Here is a 22,552-nt window from a genome sequence, read left to right as displayed (position 1 = left end):
CCTTCCCACTGTCGCCAAAGCGCTTGCTCATAGGGGGTCATATGATTGTTGGGTTTTTCTCTGTATCTATGAAGCTCCTTGAGATGACTTTTGTTGTGATTTGGCGCTATATAAATAAAATTGAATTGAATTGAATTTAATAAATACAACACCATCACAATAAACTAGCTAACAGTAGATAACAGTAGATGCTAAATATTACATGTTATTGTGCAGTACGCAAGATCGACAGCGCACAATGTGCTTTGAGGTAGCAGCCAAGAAAGGTGTAGTTTATGTCTGTGAACACCCGTGTGTACGCCTGTGTGGATCAGCACGCTTGTATTCAAAAAGGTTTCTCCATGTAACGATCTGCTAGGGAGTGTGGGGAGCCAAAGCCCCATCCCCCAGGGCATGAAGCAGGTATGGAGGATATCCAGGCCCCAGACATCCAGAGGCCCCAGAACACAAGAGACCAAGGAAGACCAACAGAGGGGCAGCCGCGCCACTCTCCTGGGAAGAGCTGAGGAGAGCCTCAAACGAGAGGTCACCCAGCAGCCACGGAGCAGAGGCCAGAGGGGGTTGCAGTGACGTGCCCGCGGGCTCTGCTGGCAGCCAGCTGTGCCAGACAGGACCGGGCCTCAGGCCCTCGGAAGGGGCCCAGCCGGGCCACAGGCGCCAGGCACCACCAATCGGCCACCAGGAGTGAGCCGGTACATACATGAGCACCCAGCCCCAGACACCAAGAACCACCAACACACCAACGTCGGAGGGCATCAGCCACTGGGAGTGTGGTGAGGGAAGAAAGGCCTCCATACCTTGGAGAGCCTGAGATGTTCCCAGAGAGGTGGAGTCTAAAACCCAAGCTGACATATAGACACAGATGAACAGGCGCACGCAGACACAAACGTGCATTCCCACCCCCATATACACAAACAAATACTCGGCACTCACCCGACGTGGAGACAGACACAAATAGACACTGTACACACATTCACACTCCCCAAACATACTCTATATCCCAGGTCCGGGTACCCCCGCCCCCAGAGGGGCAAACCGTGAACTCGACGTATTAGCCAGAGGTCCCTTTACTTCGGAGCCGCGGACCTGTTTTATATACGCACCGAATAGTTTTCTATACGAGATCGCTGCAGAAAGTGCAGCTTTACCTAATGTCCACCTACTGTTACTCATTTATATTAAGATTTAAACATCTAGTTGGTATGACGAGTAGTCTTCAGTAATAGTAATAAATCACACAGCAATAGTACATTCATGTAGTTGTAAAAAGCATGATAATATATTAAGTGATCCAAAGTATTCAGAATACGTTACTCTCATTGAGTAACGTGACGGAATACGTTACAAAATACATTTTGGGGCATGTAATCTGTAATCTGTAGTGGAATACATTTTAAAAGTAACCTCCCAATACTGCAAACCATGATAAAGGCTCCACTGTGTTTTGATGGTTGTAAGCCCCTACTGTTGTTTCAAATGCTGATTCAAATAAAAAAAAATATATTCAAATTTATATTATAATACCTGTTGAAAAATTCATAACACCGTCTCCTTGACTGGTGAGCTTTGGCTACGTTCTGAGGGAGTTGATGACACATGTTTATTCTTAGGTATGAAACTAAGCACATACACTGCAAAATATTGTTAACATCATGTAGGTAACAAATACAAAACACCTCTAAAGTGGGAGTTTTACATATTATCATATGTTAAATGTCCTGTGAACCACACAGGCTTAGAAATTGTCTGGAAACTTATGACTGCGATGGAAAAATAGTCACTTGTGGAGTGGTTGCTGGAGGTTGTTGACGACGATGATGCCATATCAAAAATGTCCTTGCGCCTGCTTTGGTCACCAGCAGATCATTGCTTCGAGTTTGCATGGAACCAACCAAGCAACCAAAGCAATTTCATGCTGTTGGTGCAGCACCGTATGTCTCTTTGCAGCCAGTTTCACTTTAGCAACACCTATCAACCTTCAGCAAACAATTTGTCGTGGAATACACACTTTTCCCCAGCAATCGATGGTTACTGGGGCCTTACTGGTCTCTAATCCTCGGGCTTTAGCAACTGATTTCACAACAACTTCCAGCAAATAGTTACACCCATTTGGAGAATACATATTTTCCCTGGGAGCAGAGGTTGACTGACTAAAGTAATCAGGATCAGGCTTTGTTTCATCACACTCTTTGAAACAAAGCTGGTTAATGCTTTTGACAGTTTCTTATCCAAAGTAAATTCAAAACCGAAAATGTGACACATGGTTTATCTCACAAACGTTTCAGCTAAAAAAACATCCATATAGTAAGCTGCCATGTTTAAATGGCAAAAGCCTGAAAAATGGGAACCAAAGGCATAATTTGCCATTTGCTGACATGTTTACCCATTCTTAACAGATGAAACATGTTTTGCTTCATGAGCTGGAGCAAACATGAAGTTCCAGCTCAAGACCGGCTCCCTCCTCCTGTCCTCTAAACACACAGGGGTGCAGGCTGCTGATTCCTCCTCTCCCACTGGCATCTGAGTACAAAAGCTCCTTTGAAAATGACTTTGACTGGAACTGCAGCACGCAACCTTGAAAGCCACACAGACAGAGTCAGTGAGAGCCGATCCAAATCCAACGGCTGCTGAGCGGAGAGCAGCATGCACGACACTTTGTGTTTAGTGGTACGGATGCTCATTGGATGCCGTAAATGAGCAGGAATATAAGATGCTGCGGGACAATAGGAACGGGCGTCGTGCTTATTTCTGGTAACAGTCTATCAGCTTATTTCATGTGTGATCTCATCAGCTGTCTTTACTGCACATTAAAGCAATATCACTGTCATCAGTTTCAGAGAGTCATTTTTATCAACATAGCACATTAAGATCGATGATTTCATTGTGTTTCAAAGCACATAGTACAATCAAAATGAAGCCTTTCATCTTTGAGAGTACCAGAGGTGCTTTCTTTCAATAACACACTGGAAACCGTGAAGTGTTGAATCTGCAGCTTCCTTCCACCTTGTGGAATTTTAGTGCACTGTTTTCAGCCCTTCATCCCAAAGTTTTAGTGTTTTGGTTAAATCTTCCTCCCCTCACCGTGTTTCAGTTGCGCTATAACCATTTTCACCAAAAAAGCTCTCTGTAAAATGCTCTGACCATGACCCGGGCACCAACCTACAGCAAGTATTAGGCTTTAAGGATTTAGCTAGAGATAGTGCAAAAAGTTACTAACTTATAAATAAGTCTCATAATTTGTACTGAAAGCAGCATTGCATGTTTGTTTGTGGCTATGATGGGATAACCAGTGCTGCTGCTAACCTGGAGATTTAGTGCTTTTGTTCATTTATCAAGAGACATTGTAAGAGAATGGTACTAAAATTTTCAAATAAAAATCTAAGGGAGAAATTGGTGTTGAAATTTAAATTAAAGTCAATTCTTCTAAAATAACTCCCAGGCGGTGTTTCAAGATGGCTACCCAGTTTGTTTCCAGAAGGACTGATTTGGCTAACTGCATATAGACAGATGTTTTCACCACTGCTTCCCAAACCCTGCCAGAATAAAGCTGGTCTCAGGTGGACTTTGGTTAGTTACACTAAAAGGCACCATCAGCTAAATTTCACATTAGTAACTCCTACGCTGGGTTATTCTAACAGTGCAGAGCATGTTACTGTAAATTCTGTAAATTCTGACATAATACTGCAACCTACCATGTTTAGTCTATGCTTACTTTCTAACACAACCTTTAAATTTCTTTTTTATTACTTAAAAAACAATCTATTGTAAAATAAAAGTAGCAATACAAACTAACAAGAGAAATTCAGCAACACCTGCCAAGGGCCATGGTTCGTGACTTTAAGTATCTTCAGGTCTTGGTTCATGACCTGCGGATTAAAGAATGAGATCATGGATACTAAAGGTGGCTAGGCTCAGCCTTAGCTGTGGTCACTTAGGAGGGACCACTCCTCCACGTTAAAGGAGTGAGATGATGTAGTGCAGGCATCAGTATACATCCTGGGCATCTCCTGTGCGAGGTAATCCAGGTATGTCCTCCTGGGATGAGGCATACTCAGAAACGCTGGACAGATTACACCTCTGGCTTGGGAACACCTTGGTCAGAAGAGCTGGATAAAGTGCTTAATGAGAGAGCGGATATAATTTTGAGACTGGATTTTCTCTCGCTATCTCAGAGATTGATCTCAAATACAGCAAATGGACCGATAGCTAGCTAACAGTTTGTGTTTCAAAATCCAGTTGATAGTCTGTTTCAGGCCATATTTGTTGACATTTGAAATGACCTGCTAATTTTAAAAACATAGCTTATATGCCTGCTTTGCTTCTGTACTGCTAGCTACAGATAAATGAGGCCACTGGAAATCCAGTGAAATCTGTATGGATGCACGAGATGAATGGGTAGGATGTGCAGCGAGTAGTCTCCATGGCATCAGCAGGAAGGACTGCTTGGAAGCAGCAGTGAGATTTTTGATTGTTCCAAATCCTTGTAGTTTTCTGCCGATGATTGACTTATTTAGATGATTACCAAGAGTGACCGGTGAGTTCAAAACAAAAAGTGCTAAAAGCTCAGCATAAATTAAAAACATATTTCCTTCTAAAATGTTTCAAAGAGCATTAAGTTGTCAGAAATCCAAGTTGGATGTTTCTGACATGTTTTAAATGGCCTCCTCTACACATTTAGATAACACACTGTGAGTATGGTCCATGCTATGTTTGGAACAAGGTTTCAAGTTGCTCACCGCAAACATCCAGGCTCTCATGAAACTGGTGAAAACTGTGAAGGTGAACGAGATGAAAAAGAAGGCACTGGTGGTTTGCAAGCCTACAAAGGGAAAGATGCCAGTGTACGGACCACTGTTGGTGGTTCGAGCTTGTGTCTACCCCAAGATTTCCCTCGATGATTATAATGGGATAAGTTGCATATAACAGGATCGGGTTGTACACAAAAAAACAAATGTGCAGTTTTTTTTACCAAGTATAAAAAAGACCGTTTGTACACGGTTGATGAAGTTAAATCTAAACTTAAAGCTTACGGTCAGTTGGCATAACCACATGCTCCATATTCATCATTTAGAATAAAGAGCGCACGACACAATGTTCCTCCCCTCAGTCACCTTTCTCTACACAGGTTTGTGATTATGTACTTTCCCAGAATGCATTTCAGCAGTTTCTCGTCTGACCTTGATCTGTATTATGCGGTTAAACTGAAACAACTGTAGTGGTAACAGCAGAGTGAAGTTACTGCTACCACGGCTGAAAAAGAAAACCCAACGCTCGTGCAAAATGCGGCTCATGTTTTAATTGCTGCATTGTGCACCTGGGTCTGGGTGCAGTTCCCCCCTCCAGGGGCAAGGGTACCTAGACCCGGTTCGTAGAGTACGCTTGGGGAGTGTGATCGTGTGTACGTTGGTTGAGTGTGGAGTAAGTGCATATGAGAGCATGAGGGTGGGAATGGATGTTTGTGTCTGTGTGTGCCTGTATATCTGTGTCTATATGTCAGGTTGGGTATCAGACGCCACCTCTCTGGGGACATCTCAGGCCCTCCAAGGTTTGGAGGCCTATCTCCCCCTACCACCACTTCCCCTGCCAGTGGCGGACTCCCTCAGGTGTCGGTGCGTTGGTGGTTCTTTGTGTCTGGGGGTGGGCGTCCGGGTACACACCGGCTCACTCCTTGGCGGCCGCTTATCGGGGCCTGGAGCCTGGGGCTCGCTCGGGCCACTTCGGAGGTGGGGTGCCCCCGGCCTCTCGGCCTGGGGCTCGGTCACTCAGGCACAGCTGGCTGCCGGCGGAGCTCACGGGCGCGTCACTGCAACTCCCCCTGGCTTCTGCTCCGCGGCTGCTGAGTGAGCCCTCATCTGGGACTCTCCTCAGCTCTTACTGGGACAGTGGCGCGGCTGCCCCTCTGTTGGTCTTCCTTGGTCTCTTGTGTTCTGGGGGCCTCTGGATGTCTGGAGTTTCGATCTCCTCCATACCTGCTTCATACCCTGGAGGACGGGGCTGTGGCTCCCCACACTCCCTAGCAGATCGTTACATGGAGAAACCTTTGGAATGCAAGCATGCTGATCCACACAGGTATGCACACAGGTGTACACACGGGTATTCACAGACGCAGACTACAGCTTTCTTGGCTGCTGCCTCAAAGCACATTGTGCGCTGTCTATCTTGCGTGCTGCACAATATCGTTTATTATTTAGTATCTACTGCTAGCTAGTTTATTGTGATGGTGCCGTTTTTTTTATTATGTTGCTCTTTGTTTGCTTTCTCTGTTTTTTTTCTCCATACAGGTGACCCAGGTGTTTTGTTTGTTTGTTTGTTTTTCTTTCTTTCTTCCCCCCTTTCTCACCGTCTCTTCTCCCCTCTGGTTTTCTTTCTTTCTCTCCCTCTCTTTCTTTCATTCTTTCTCCCTGTCCTATCCCCCAGTCATGTCTGTCCCATTTGTAGCAACTGAAAATAAAATAAATTCATAATTATAATAAAGGTCAATCAAATGGACCAATATGGCAAGGCCATGATGATCCACTTGGTAAAATAAATCCGCTTGGCATCTTTCTTGGCCTTAAGACAACAATTCTGATGGCTAAAGATCCAAACGGGACAAAAAAACAAAAAACAAAAAAACAAAAAAACAAAAAAAAAAACAAAACAATTACTGCATTGTTTCTATTTACAGTTTGAACCAAAAAGCAACACATCACATTTTAAATCGGGACAAACAGAACTGATGCATTCTACTTTTTAACTTGCATTTTACACAGAAATGTGCAGTAGTTTATCCACAGTACCTGTCATCATCAGATTTTACCACGGGTTGATATGAAGGTCAATAGAGTTATCCACAGTACAGGACGTACATATTAAGTCCCAGTAACATTCCTGCTCTGAAAAAGCATAAAAACCAGTATACATGTTACCTGGTTCTTTTTTTGTTCCACCAAAGAACACTCAACGCCCATCTTACCCTGTACGTCCTCCAGTTAGCTTGATGATAATAATTTTGCACATGCATGCCCGTGCTCGCCCTTATACTCTGTGAAAAGCACATAAAGGCCTCCATAATGACCAATACTGTCTGCTCTGTTTCCCATGAAGGCAGCAGGCTGCGACTGATGTTGTGAAGCCGCCTCCCTCGGCTCTACCTGCTGGGAGGGCAAAATCAAAGCACAGGCTTCTGAGGGAGGGTGGATAGGAAAGTTCACACCTCTGACTAGAAGTCAATATCAAAATGTAGACTGGGACTGAGGATGGACATCAAAGTGTTCAGTCTAGTGTTATGATTATGTCCATTATCACAAGGAGCAGCCCCAGGAGAAGAAATAAGAGTCATGGGGTGATCCTGAATGATTATGCCCTTTGGGACTGGATCAAAGATTTCTACTGTAGAAGATTGTTTTTAGCATCCCCACTGATGTCTGCGTTACACAGGTCGTATAATCAGAAGTGTGCAGACAAAATCCCAGATGAGTCTGAAGCTCTTGGACAGGATGATGACAGGTAACACCCGAGTCTGAGCTAAAAAACCTTCTGTTGCCCTCAAAGTCACCTTTATAGATTTGTAATGCTTCTAATTCACTCTGTCTTCTAAACCAGGCTGAGAAGCAGGACTTTCTGCTTTTTAACTAAAACAGTTATTGCAACAGCTATCTGACAAAGTGTAAAATGAAGGATTCAAATATGTCTCTGGATTTCATTGTCCTTAAACACATTCTGAGAAGATGTCTAGGGTCGTTATTTAGCACAAGTGTAAAGTTTTGTTTTGGTCCCTTCATCAGCTAAGAGAAGGAGATGGACTTTAATAAGACTTGTCTTATTAAAGCATTATCTGCATTCAAACACTGAAAGCTACCAGCTCCATTCAGCTGACATGCCGTAATCTTCTAGTAGCAGATTATAAAATAGTGCAAGTTTACATGACTTGAGCAATTTCTGTTGCTCCAAAATTCTCTTAAGATATACATTTTAATCAAATTGTAATCAAATGTGAATCCAAGCATGAGCACAATAGTTGGTAATGTTATCTGGAGCTTTCATGTAACAAACAAACATCACGTCCACCATCAGTACATACAAATCTAAATAAGGGAGTGTACTGGGACTGGGTAATTCATTGTAAATATTTTGACTTACAAAATTAATTTATTACCAGTTAGGAAAAGTCCCATTGATTAAATCTGTATCCCTGCAGCTTAACCTCTGGGTGATGTGTGCACATCTTTATTGTAATGTAATGTTTTATCTGAGGAGCTACGGCAGATTATCTAAGAATGACTCAGAGCTTAACATTATCTGCTGCTCTACCAAACATGTGGCACAGTTCACTGCCATGTTAGATTTGAATTAAGTGTAAATGAGGTACTTGATATTATATTTTGGTGCTACAGTAAATGTCTTCAACTTTAAACAGAGTATGCTGCCAAAGGGCAGGACACACACAAGAGCCCTGATCATGAGGGGCATTACGACGTCAGAGGGTCGGGTTCATTGGGATTTATGTGTGCCTTGTTTTCACATCGTTATCTACAGCAGTATTATGGAAATCCATGTAAAGTTTATATGAAAGTGAAAAGCTGGAGGGCTGGATTAGGTTCTTTGCTATTTACATAAAAAATAAAGCCTATTGGTGGATTTTGTTTTCTGCAGGAATATGCAAAGTGTTTCATCACAAGGTCTGTTTGTTTCAACAGGTCCTTTCATTGCTCCCCCCCATCTGAAAACTGCCCTGTGCATACAGCTCAGCTCCTGACCAGTGAGGGAGCATAAATCCCAGAGCAGTAAAAACATATGCTTAAATTAAAGCTTTGAAAAAACAAACAAACAATGAATGTGAATGTATTTATACCCCAGACTGAATAGAAAAGATGGATGTAGCCAGAATGACAACACTCATTAATTTGATTAGTGAGGTACTTATCAATCAGAAGATAGCCACACTCCAAATCACTCCATGTTTAGTGTTTAATTTATTATTATAAATGAGGAAAAATTACAAAATGAACATCATATCATATTAAATGAGACTTGAAACTAAGAACAGAGACCACAAACTCACAATTAAAATCTTGACTGAAGTCATAGATAAGTTAGCATTAGAGACGCTTCCCCATAGACTTCTATACAATCAGACTCTTTTTGCATCAAGAGGATTGGGATGAGGAGCTGCCCCTGCTGGTCACTGGAAGGACTGTAGGATTAAGGTATTAATTAGGAATAGGTTCCTAAAGATTAAGATTAAGGTACCTAAATCTTCTTAGAACCAGAAGTTACATCCATCTTTTAAAACCTATGATTTATACATGTTTCTATATCATGTGTAGAAACATGTTTATATATCAATTCTCACGTTGTCTGACATCATTACTCTTGTCCTATCATCTTCCTTCTACCTTCTTTGACCCAATGAGCCTCCCGTTGTTTGGTTTAAGTGTCCATTATTGTCCCTTTCAGACTCATTCGTTCCCCCCATCTCGAACTCACAGATACCTCAGTCATAGCTCCATCTAAGCCTCAGACTCCGGGGAGGTGTCCTAAAGCCTATCAGTGCTGGGATTCAGTTCTCCCATGATGGATCATCGGAGTGTAATTGCCAAATATATATATCAAGTCTCAGTGTGTCTGTATCTGTTGTATTAAAGTTTTGATTTAGTAGTCGAGTTGTTTAGACATTTCCCATGTTGTATTTGCCAACCTCTCACTGCTGAGACATCATGCAGTTCCTCTTGTACACCATCCTCTATTTATCAGCACAGCAGGGGGAACGTGCTTTGGGTGGATAACCAGTTTCTTTCCTCTTGTCCTTTCCCAAAGGTGTTTTTTTTCAGTTCTACTTTTGGCTTTTTATTCTTCGGAGGTTTGGCACCACCCTACACTGCTTCCTCTTTTCCTCCCTTTTAAAATGCACAAAGAAAATAAAGGGAGGAAGGTATAATAAGAGCCCAACCCTTCCTCAAAAATACAAACTGATGGAGCAGCCTGATGGAGCAGCCTGGCGACCTGGGCCTCATATCAAAGAGAATTGGGGGTTGTTATCTGGAGGTGCAGTGGCAGACCTCTGCTGCTTCTGCCCCTCTCATTAATCCTTCTCCCTCCCTCCTTCCCTTCACTGCTTTTCCTCCTCCCTTCCTCAGCACTTGTCACCAAGCTGTCAGCTGCCTGCTCAACTGTAGACACACGGACCAGCCTGGGGATGGGATGCATGGCAGGGATGGAAAGAAAGATGGAAAGACAAAGAGAGAGAACTGACAGATCCAATATGAAAGAGAAAAAAAGAGTTGGAGGTGTAAGCCAAGCTTGTCAGCCCTAGCAAACAACAGAAGAGATCAATTTCTATGAACTCTAATCCATCCTGTAAGTGTCTTCTTTTTCCTGCCAGTGTCTGAGTACAAAGAAAACCCAAAGCAGAAACACTGCTCTCTCAATCCTGTCAATTCACCTGCTAAAGAAACAGAAAGAGAGAAGGAATAGAGAGAGAAAGCAAGGAGAATATCAGCTGTGGCAGCAGCCTAGTTTCTTGCCAGAAAACATGGCGAGGTTCGATTCATCAGTGACATACGAGGTACAAGTGAAGCAGCAGTGGGAGTGAGCTGACTGCTGCCTCGGCCCATTATATGTGCGATTACAGGGGTTGAAGAAACAGATGGTAGTCAGGTAAGGAGCTGGTTTAGATTTCAGTAAGATTTAAACACCAACAAACTTCCCTTCGCAAACTATCCTGCAATTTGTGGTCAGCTGTTATGGTCTTGTGAGGAAGGTGAATAATTAGCACAGGAGGATGTTTCCAGCCCACCAGGACGGGTTTAATGATCTAAGACTAGCAGGACACATCTTCAGAATCAAAGAACTTCTAAGCATATAGTTAGAAATCTCCACCCACTTATTTTTGGTCCATTTGTTTAATGCTTAAGAAATATCCAACTTTGTCATGCTTATTTGATTTTGATCCAGTTCCCTTTCTATCATAAACGGAGGTGTGTAATCCATGGTATCTTAAATAGTGAGTGTATCAAACATCCACGGTGCTGACTGATCACATCCTCTCTACAAACTGAAAATGCATCTGTATACAATAGACAATGAAAGCAGCAGAAGAGTCCAGAGACTTGCTAGCGGCTTAGTGAGCTTGCAGCAGTCACAGCAGATGGCCCCGCCCCTCCCTGAGCCTGGTTCTGCCAGAGGTTTCTTCCTGTTAAAAGGGAGTTTTTCCTTCCCACTGTTGCCAAAGTGCTTGCTCATAGGGGGTCATATGATTGTTGGGTTTTTCTCTGCATGTGTTATTGTAGGGTCTACCTTACAATATAAAGTGCCTTGAGGTGACTGTTGTTCTGATTTGGTGCTGTGTAAATAAAATTGAATTGAATTGATTATGCAAGCATTTCTTGAACTAAATTCTAAACACGCTGAAAGCGATGAACCTGCTGATCCTGAGTCGTGTTTGTCCAGTCAGTTTGGTGTCCACATCACGTTTAGCTACCACTTTGGTTATATACCACAACACGGGTCAATAAAGAGATCACACTTCATTCTGCTGTGTAAACTTTGTGACATTGAAATTCAACCTCATGGACGAAGAATCCAAAGTCAGTAGTATTAATCATCTGGGCTTACTATATTTAGCACCAGCCCATGCTCTCACCTATTTCCACCTTAAGTTGGATTAGTGACTCAATTTTTCCACTCATCTCTTGGCAACCTGCACAGAGATGAGTTGTTCTGCTTGTGAAAACAATTATTTTTACCCCAGACTATATCCTTCCTGGTATTTCTGAGTTGCGATAATAAAAGTCTCCTTAAGATTTTTAAAATTTTGAACAAAGATATTTCAGTTGGCTAAAAGAGGCGTACCAGCTGAAAGAGCAGCTGTGCTGTCCCTAAAGAGCCACTGTAAAAACCAGCAGTGGCTGCTAGTTTGTTTTTATCCTGTAGTAAGTGGTGCTAAATTTGGTCTGTGAACTTCTGTTTGACAAAGTTTGTAGATGGGCATCAATCTTCTTCTCATACCACAGTTTGGGGTGGCTGAGGGTCACAGCAGGTCATCTGCTAATTGGGTGGTTGGTATTTTGATCCCTGGCTGCTTCAGTCTGCATGCTTCACCAAAACTCTGAACCCTGAGCTGCCCCTGATGCATTCACTGGAGTGTGTGAGTGTTAGACAGAAAGCACTTAGATGTTGGAAAAAAGCGCTTGTATGAATGTGACTAAGACAAGTTGAATGAAGCACTTTGAGTGCTTAACCAGAGAGGAAAGTTCTGCTTAAGAACCAGTCCATTTACAGCTTCTGTCCTTGCTGTTTATTTGTTTTACCCTTCTGACTCTACACCTGCACCAGCACCAGTGTCTCTTTACCCAGTTTTCACTCCCGTCATTCCCATCCCGTCATTCCCATCCCATCATTTACTGCATGATTGTACGTTGGTAGCTCACTGTGTAATGCTTGATGGTCATAAACAAACACAATGCAGTGAGTCATGTTTACTTGTGCTGACTGTTGAATTTCTGGAAACTGGACTGAAAGTTGTTCTAAAGACAGCTTGCATTTGACAGCATGCACACTGTTCTGTGTGGGATAACTTATTTCACCCATCCATCTATCCATCCACTGCGGCAGGGATAGCTCAGTAGGTAGTGGTGGCCCCATGATCGAAAGGTTGGTGGTTCGAATCCACTGAACGGCTACCCTGAGGTACCCCTGAGCAAAGTACCATCCCTACACACTGCTCCCCGGGTGCCCAATGGCTGCCCACTGCTTCACTGAGTGAATGGGTTAAATGCAGAGAGGACTTTCCCCATGGGGATCAATAAAGTATACTTTCTTTCATTTTCTTCCGCTTATCCGGGGCCGGGTCGCGGGGGCAGCAGCCAAAGCAGAGAAGCCCAGACCTCCGTCTCCTCAGCAAACTCCTCCAGCTTATCCGGGGGGACACCAAGGCGTTCCCAGGCCAGCCGAGAGATATAATCTCTCCAGCATGTCCTGGGTCTGCCCCGGGGCCTCCTCATGGTGGGACATACCTGGAGGCCTCCTTGTCAGATGCCCGAACCACCTCAACTGGCTCCTTTCGATGTGGAGGAGCAGCAGCTCTACTCTGAGCCCCTCCCGGATGGGCAAACTTCTCACCCTATCTCCAAGGGAGAGGCCGGCCACCCATCGGAGGAAGCCCATTTCTGCCGCTTTTATTCGCGATCTCGTTCTTTTGGTCACTACCCACAGCTCGTGACCATAGGTGAGGGTAGGGACGTAGATCGACTGGTCAACTGAAAGCTTCGCTTTTACTCTCAGCTCTCTCTTCAACACAACAGCATCCGCATCACTGTGGCCGCCGCACCAATCCGTCTGTCGATCTCCCGCTCCCTTCTCCCATCACTCGCAAACAAGACCCAGAGATACTTAAACTCCTTCACTTGGGGCAGGGTCTCGTCCCTGACCCGGAGTGGGCACTACACTCTTTTCCGCCTGAAGACCATGGCCTCAGATTTGGAGGTGCTGATTCTCATTTCCAGCGCGTCACACTCGGCTGCGAACTATTCAAGGCGAGCTGGAGGCCATCACCTGATGAAGCCAACAGAACCACATCATCTGCGAAAAGCAGAGATGATATTCTGAGACCACCAAAGTGAAAGCCTTCTGCCACTTGGCTACGCCTTGAAATTCTGTCCATACAAATTATGAACAGAATCTGTGATAAAGGGCTGCCCTGGCTGACCCACCAGGAACAAGTTCGACTTATTGCCGGCTATGCAACGGTTGTATAAGGACTGAATGGCCCGTAGCAATGGGCCAGTCACCCCATACTCCTGGAGCACCCCCGACAGGACACCCCAAGGGACACGATCGAATGCCTTCTCCAAGTCCACAAAACACATGTAGACTGGTTGGGCCATGTCCCCTCAAGTATCCTCGAGAGGATAAAGAGCTGATCCAGTGTTCCACGACCAGGACGAAGACCGCATTGTTCCTCCTGAATCCGAGGTTTCGACTAGCAGACAAACTCTCCTTTCCAGCACCCCGGCATAGTCTTTCCCAGGGAGGCTGAGGAGTGTGATTCCCCTGTAGTTGGAACACACACCGGGTCCCCTTTCTTAAAGATGGGAACCACCACCCTGGTCTGCCAATCCAGGGGTACTGCCCCTGATCTCCACGCAATAGAGGTGTGTATTCCTTCCTTCCACCGCCTGACAATTTTCTCAGTCGAAGTCAGCAGCACTCCACCCGCACTATACACAGTGCAGGTAAAGCACCGCTTTCCCCTCCTGAATTGCCTGATGGTTTGCTAGAATCTCTTCGAGGCAGTCCGAAAGTCTTTTTCCATGGCCTGAGAAAGTGAGGAAACAAAAGCATTGAAGCATTGTGAACCTGTATAATCACAACAGAAGAATCCACAGATGGATTGTTTTCCATTCGGGGTGGGGACTGTGCTTTGGGGAAAGTATGAAAGGGTTCAGGGTGGAGTGAACTGTGTGTGTGTGTGTGTGTGTGTGTGTGTGTGTGTGTGTGTGTGTGTGTGAGATATCGTCAGGATGTTGCTGGAGACAGATTAGTGCAGCAACAGAGGGATTGTCAGATGATGACGCGGTACAACTCAAAGACATCCTCTGCTGCAGTACTGTCACTTTCCTCTTCTTGGGGCTTATTTTGGGATTTATTTGTAACTTGCACTGATCCAAAGGTGTGAGATTTAAAATAATCAGAGTGCTTCTCTCTTTTTTCCTTGTGTGCTTCTCACATCATGCTTTGCATTCACACTTCCACTGTTCCACAACATGCTCACCTGCTGTTGGTCAAAATCTCGTGTAATTGGCTTAGTAGTTACTTTTTCCTGCGTGGGATGCATGTTGTGCTTTCAAGATTGGCAAGCTCTGAACAAACAGATCTCCACCTGCTTTGAGTATTCTGGTTGATGCTTACAGATGGGCAATCAGTGACTGAAGTGGCTCTTGCAAATATTCCACATTCAGTTTTATTTGGAAGGTGCTGGCAGCCGTAATGTCACACTATAGCCTGGTAAGCCTCAATAACACAGGGGACTCGTGACTCCTTGGATTGCTGTGGTTGCCTGTAGTTTGTATAGAAGATGACAAGTTGTCTGCAAATTGCCAAATAACCACAGACAAGTAGTGAAATTTGAAAAATCTAAATCAGGAATGGAGAGTGTTCACCTTCAAAATAAAATGTGTGCCTTTCTGTTGAAACCACCACTTTTCAAAGGTGTTTTCTTTACAGATGGTTGGTCTCTGTTTCCCGTTTCACTGCTGCTTACCAAATCGTTAACAAGTGTTTGCACGTGTTGGCAACTCTCTCATAAATTACACGTGACCATACTAATCTGCTAGCAACCACAGCAATTACAATGAGGTTTTCAATACAGTGGCAAATACTTCTTTGTGACTGATTTCACCTAGTGACACCAAGCAACCTCCCTCATTCTTGACAAGCTGACAGCAGGTTGCCAGCTGGTCTCTTTGTGACGGTGGCCTTAATGTCCCCCAAAGCTGTTCTCTTCAATTCATGACAAATAAAAAAAAGCAATGTCTCGTGGTTGAGCTTGGATTTGCACAAACTATTTCCAAACTGAAATGTTGTGTTTGCTGTGATGTTTCAAAGATCAAACACTGCTACCCCAGATGACTTGGAGAAGGTTGCTCACATAATTAGTTGCTCATACATCACTCAGGTGTCTTAGTTAAATACCATTAAGCACAAAAACACAGAAAATATCTCATTATCTATTTTTGTGATCTCTGGTTCATCTAAGTGTTTTTATTTTCCAAGGATAAAAATAGTGATGCTTACTGCTCAGTAATTGTGTGATTAATATTAAATTATATGTGATTATGAGATTTTAAACTATGATTAAAGGACAACAAAAAAAGTATAATTTATGTTGGCTTTGATAAATACAGTATTTTTCTGCAAATGATTGACTTCAATTTATCAATCTAATGCTAAATCACAACAACAGTTCTCTCAAGGTGTAAAGTAAAGACCCCACAGTAATACAAAGAAAACAAAGAAAACTCTCTAGCACGAGTACAAGTAAACTGCATTTCTGCTGTTTTCTTTTTAAAGTGAGTCACACCTCAGTAACATCATGATGGATCTGGATCTGTAGTGATCGGCTCTTTATGCCTTCAGTGCCTTTTAACACTGAACGCCTGAACTATGTGTAGATGTGGTCAATGAAAAGATGGACCACTGTTTTTCTTTCCTATACCCTTCATGTGTCAGGAGAAATCCAGAAAAAAAGAATGCATTGATATAGATTTTTTTTAAAGCTCCCATCAGAAGGCATTCCTTTGGGAAAAGCTGCACCTGTCACAGTTGGAGCAGTGAGCAGCAGAGTGAGCCCTTTCTAAATGAGAATTAAAGCATGACAAAAAGGAGACTGACTGAGAACAGCATGGCTTCAACTTGAATAAATCTTTGCCCTGTTTTTCAAGCATTCGAGCTTTTTCTTTTTGAATATTTGAGAGGGGTTACCGGCCTTTTCGCTCTCACACACTCATACAAACCACGCTGTTAGTGTTGAATATGCAACAATATTGCATGCAACAAGTTGATTTCCAATCCAAGGTCGTCAGCACAAATGAACAAGACAGGCTGACTGTTTGGTGCAGGAATGCAGAAGATTAAATGTTATTTACAGAACCTTTAGGGTTGTGTAGCTGCAATTATTTTAATCTCAGTCTGTCTGTTAAAACCCCAAACATCATCCTCAGAAGTACGTAAATGCAGTCGCCTCAAGCTACAGTCTTCATATGCTATTGTCACTAAATGCTACAGGCTCGTATTTATTATGAAAAAAAGGGCTCACTTGAATAAAACTTGGTTGCTTAAGCCAAAGAACTTGTTAAGCTGCTGGTTTTACTTCTTTGTTAAGCATCCTAAGAAACACATGCTTTTGTGTTTCATGATCATGACACAGATAAAGCAGCAGCCAAAAAGCAAAAAGTCCACAAACCAGTGCGTAATGTCATGTGGCTACATCTATCGTCTGCATAGAGTGTATGATGTCAAAAGGATGGTCGACTTAATACAGCAATTCAATTTTATTTTATTTATATAGCACCAAATCACAACAACAGTCGTCTCAAGGCGCTTTATATGGTAAGGTAGATCCTACAAAACTAAATACAGAGAAAAACCCAACAATCATATGACCCCCTATGAGCAAGCACTTTGGCAACAGTGGGAAGGAAAAACTCCCTTTTAAAAGGAAGAAACCTCCGGCAGAACCAGGCTCACGGAGGGGCGGGGCCATCTGCTGTGACATGCTGGGGTGAGAGAATAATCTTAGTAATGAATAATCTTAAAAGTAGAGATAGTGTCTGTCTCCTGAATCCAAACAGGAAACTGGTTCCAGAGAAGAGGGGCCTGAAAACTGAAGGCTCTGCCTGTATGGTAAAACCGTACAACAGGTAAAACGACACCATTTACAGCTGCAATCTACTGCAAAGCAACAAGCTTGAAACTTTCCTCAACCGCTTGATGCTCCCTCCCTCCGGGCTGTGTTTGGTTGAGACAATTCTTTACTTGTCAATTTATTGCGCTGGCAGTGTGTATATTTTTATATCTCATAACTCTAGGTTTCTTTGTTTGCTCTCACGACATCAAGAGCTCCTCAATAAAAGAAGGCAAAAGCAGCTGGATGCAGGCACACACACACACACACACACACACACACAGATGCTGTAAATAACACCAGCATATGTCCCTGACAAATGTGTAATCTGCACACACACTGAGCACGAGGATCAATCTGTAGCCCGCCGCAGCCGTATGTTACACTGATGTGGATTAAGATATTGTATCTGCAGACAAAAGGAGTCAACCGCCTTTGTGCAGAAAACCCATCTTAAGATAAGAGAGATCTCATCTCCTCAGCCTAATTCACAGCCTCCTTCTGCTCTCCTGTATCTCTGCCGCAGATAATGGCAGATAAATAAACCATAGGATATCCACGCATGCTGTCTTTGCCACACTGCAACCCACCGTGGCAAGATGTTACAAACAAGACAAAGCAACTGTAGCTCAGCTAAACATATGCAAGCTGCAGGTTGTCCCTCTGCTCGCATTCCCACAGTGCATTATATCAGCCCAGCTGCCACATGTGACATTATATAGACATTATATGCATTACACCCTCTGCTTTTGTGAGGTGTCACTGTTTCTGGAGATCAGTGCAGATAAATAATGCATGCTGCTCAGACGCGGCATGACTGCTGAATGCGCACTGAAGGCAGTATAGCTCTTTTCTCCCAGCACTTACACAGCAAGCAACACTTAAAGCATCCATTAACATCACACCAACACTTACGCTGCCCCTTGCTTTTTGAGCTCATCTGGGAAATTACTTATCAGAAAAATCAGAGCACATTCTGGACTGGTTGTCTTGTTTGTCTCTCGGGACATCTGCTGAACCCCGAGTGATGCGCTCGATGAATGCCAGCACACTCACAACTTAGGCTGCGCTCCCAGCACCAAGTTCCTAGCATTCTCTGTTGCACCTGAATGTCTGCATTACGTTTCAGCATGCACAAAGGCTACAAGCCGTGCTTCAGAGGGGAAGAAGAAGTGAGCTGTCTCACCTGTATGTATGCGGAAGGTCTCTTCTGTCCTGGCCGTGTACAACGCACAGAGCTGAAACTTCTGTCTCATCAGCGCTGCTGGATAAACCTCCCCCCCTCACTCTCTCTCTCTCTCTCTCTCTCTCTCTCTCGCAGTCTGCTCTCCCACCCTCCCGGCTTTCCCTTTTTGCTCTTTTTTCCCTGTAACTCACTGTGTTTTCTCCATCTGTCTTTTTCTCCCTACTTCAGTGCCTTCCATCAACCTGCTGCTGCTCATGTTGTCTTTGTACATATATATGTATATATTCTACGGCTATATTGCTATTGGAGGCTATAATTTGATAAAGAGCTTAGATGAGGTGCAATGCGTACCACTGCAGTGCTGGAGAGATGCACTCGGATATGATGCTCTGTTAACCTAGATCCTAGTCTGTGTGTGTGTGCGTGCGTGTGTATGTGTTCCCACCTGTGTTTTCTGGTGTGTGCGTGTTTGTGTGTATGTTCACAGATAATGGGAGGGGAGGAGTCTCCGTGCCATAACAACCGTTGGGCTTCGCTATTTGGCGACAGCGCTGCCAACTTCCTCCCTCCCGCTTCTTTGTTGGGAGTTATTTTCTCACCTCTGGGAGGATGGTGGGTAAGGCGCGGGGGTAGTGGGATGAAGAGACACACAGAGAATACGTGTAATGCTCTCAAATTGAAATTCATCCTACCCGTCTCCCTTTATAATCTCATTCAAATTCCACAGTCTGTTGCTCACTCATATTTAAATGAGCACTTGACTAAATCCCTCCTGTGCTTTCGCTTTTCTCGGTCAGCCTTTGGCAGGCTGCCGTGCTCTGTTGCTCTCCATCTTCCTGGACGCTTCTCGGCAAACTGGCCAATACGCGTATATAGAACTAAAAGAGTGGGCATTGAGGCCACGCAGATCTAATGTCAGGCAGTACACATGCAACCCACTTTGAAGGTAAATGAGTGTGAATGGACCAAAGCTCAGGATGACACTGACAGAGCGTTTCTGAAATTCTTGTAACTTTTCACACATAACCGCAGAAAAACTAGAAAGACTGTGGTGTTAGCAAACAACTGAATAAATAAGCTCCAGTTTGTTTTTGCTTTTCAAGAACTGGTGTCAGCTCACCATATTGTTGTCTTCATTGAGTCTTTGGGGTTTTTTGAGGTCTAGAACTGTTTGAAAATGATAAGGTTTCCGAAAGAGACTCAGGCGCAGGCCAGGGTTTTCCTTTAAGCGAAGGACAGTGCGTTTATATACAGTGAACACATACACCAAGTGGCTATATACACCGTGCAGGGGAAACGGGTCCGGGTCGCCAGGGTCCGTGGGAAACAGGGTTGGGAGAAGGGTGTTCCACACTTTCTGTACAAAAACGTTCCCCCTCAATCACTCCTCTCCGCATCGGGTTCCAAAAACGATCTACACACAAAACGTCGGGTTAGCAGGATAATTATAAGAAATTCTCAAAGTACAGGTTAGCAGAAACACAAGTCTAACTGACACTGATAGCTCAACGATCCAGCGAAGACTAGTGCAGACTCGCCATTGTAGAATAAGGAGGGGATGTTTTTCTCATTATCATTTAATATTTTAATATGCCATTATTAGTTCATTAGAAGTATATAACCAGCTTTGCATTAAGCATGAATTGAAGTTTTTGATCTTACATTATTCTTTGCATTACAGTGATGGTGATAACTTTAATTTGATCTTTCTTACAGGTACCAGAATAATAACATGATTTTCCATTGCAGATGTAACCATGATCATTCCATACACATTGCAGTTTGTTGCTCATTCTAGAGTTGTGCTCAAGGTAATTAAAGGTTAAAAGCTACAGCCAGTGCGAGTCTGGCTGATCTATGGAGGGCAAAGGCTTTGAGCTTGGAAGGCCGCACGCGCTTACACTGCACTTATAAGATGTCATTCTTGGTGATTTTGTGCTTAGTCATGTTTTAATATGTTTTAAGTAGAAGTAGCTGATCCAGCAATATTCATTTAATATTATATACTTGATTTAGAGCAATACACACTGATGGTCTTAATAAATGAAAGAGTCCTTGTAGCTGCCATGTTGTGTCTCAGCAGGGTACAGACGGTTCCAGGAGAAGGGGGGCAGTTAGCGTCTGCCCTCGGGAAGGAGACAATGTTATTCTTTGTGTTAAATAAAATTGTCAACATTGATTGTATTACACCTGTCACTACGCATGAGGGGGCGTTCTAATACCCTGATTTCATAAAACTATGGAGATGTGTTTTTTGAGATGAGATCTGAGACTGTCTGCATACAGTGTCCATCTCCCACGTGTGTGATCATTAAATCATCGTTTGACTCAACCCGACCGGACCAGTGTTGTTATTGTGGGTTTTTCCTCTGGTGTCCATCTCCAATATTTTTGAACCATAACATTTTGGGGGCTCGTCCGGGATCCCGACAACTCTGCCAGTGACTGACCCAGCTTTGACAAAGCTGGGCAAGCAGACTTTGAAACACAACTATGTGGTGTCATCGCAAGCGCCAGTAAATCTTATGGGCAGGGACCTGCTCGTGAAGTTGGGCGCCACAATCACATGTTCAGCAGATGGATTATCTGTGACTCTGCCAGGGGGCCAGCATTTTCCGTGCCTGGGAACAAGTTCAAAGACTCAATATCTGCTCCAAGACTGTGAAAGAGCAAAAGTCAATATCTACTGGGGGAGACTAGTGAAAGAGGATGTTCTGAGGCAATTTCAGCTGTGGAGACCCTGGATAATGAGCTTGGCAGTTTACTCCCCTCCGCGCGACCCTTACCACGTTACCCTGTTTTATGATAAAGAGAATGACGACACCTATCGTGAATTATTTCAATCTGATCTTGAAGGTCAGACGTGGAATGTGCAAACACATGACATCTACATCGGACCAGAAGGTGTAGCCGCGGCTGTGAAATTAACTGATGAACAACGGCCTTGGTACAATGTGGAAGAAAATTCAACCCCTCACATTACATTGGCGGTCCACCAAGGTCATGGTGCAGGTGATCTAGGTCCAATGGTCAGGCGAGCACTGGACGACACAGGGTGGCAAAGAACCCAAATTCCTAACTTATCTTATGCTCCAAATTGTAAAACCTATCGCATAACTTGTACCTGTGAGGATACAGTGATTTTGGAACATAAAGAAATTTCAAAAACACATGGTGAGGAGTGTGTAGATCATCCTCACGCAGTTGCTGGACTGTCGAATCTGCCTGACAGTCTATGGTCAAAAGGGCCCACGGATGTTGGCCTAGCTAAGTGTCCTCCTGTCTTGTTCCAGCTCAAGTCACACACACCAATTAATAGACCACAGTATAAACACAAACCTGAAGCAGAGGCAGGAATTACAGAAACAATAGAAGGCCTGCTAAGGGCCGGGGTGTTAGAGCCCTCTAACTCACTGTGGAACACACCAATTCTACCAGTGGAGAAACATGGAACAGGAAAATACCGTATGGCACATGATTTGAGAGCCATTAATGAAATATTGCTCTCTACTACTGCACCGGTACCAAATCCGTACACAGCTTTATCAGCTATCACATGTGACCAAAAGTGGTTCACGTGCATTGACCTGGCAAATGCATTCTTTTGTCTTCCTCTGCATGAGTCACTCAGAGACATTTTTTCATTCACATACAGAGGCCAACAACTCAGATACACACGTTTGCCACAAGGCTTTGCACTTTCTCCAGGCATTTTCAATCAGGTGCTTAAAGAAGCCCTGTCGTCATGTAATTTGCCTAATGATTGTACATTAATACAATATGTTGATGATCTTCTCATTGCAGCCCCGTCAGCAGCGGATTGTACAGCGGCATCGTTCGTTGTGTTGAATAGGTTGGCGGAATGTGGCTTTAAAGTAAGTAAAGACAAGCTGCAGTTAGTTCGCCCTGAAGTGACCTTTTTGGGCCGGGTAATCGCACACAAATCAGTGGGTTTGATGAACACACACAGAGACCAAATTTTG

At 43.8% G+C, this 22,552-nt stretch overlaps 1 protein-coding gene across 1 annotated transcript in view; it reads right to left on the bottom strand.

The window, feature by feature from the left end:
* The window catches only part of c1qtnf4 (C1q and TNF related 4), a 57,787-nt gene extending 38,809 nt beyond the window's left edge, over positions 1-18,978 (bottom strand). The window contains exon 1 of the mRNA XM_004566345.4: positions 18,570-18,978. Within this exon, the coding sequence (XP_004566402.2) occupies positions 18,570-18,639 (70 nt within the window). The 5' untranslated portion in view covers positions 18,640-18,978. The remainder of the gene's footprint in view (positions 1-18,569) is intronic.
* Positions 18,979-22,552: the final 3,574 nt, after the last annotated feature.

The sequence above is a fragment of the Maylandia zebra genome, linkage group LG1, assembly GCF_041146795.1.
Source record: "Maylandia zebra isolate NMK-2024a linkage group LG1, Mzebra_GT3a, whole genome shotgun sequence".
Lineage (NCBI taxonomy): Eukaryota > Metazoa > Chordata > Actinopteri > Cichliformes > Cichlidae > Maylandia > Maylandia zebra.
The sequence above is the reverse complement of the archived record's forward strand: the minus strand, read 5'-3'. Positions and strand labels throughout refer to the sequence as shown.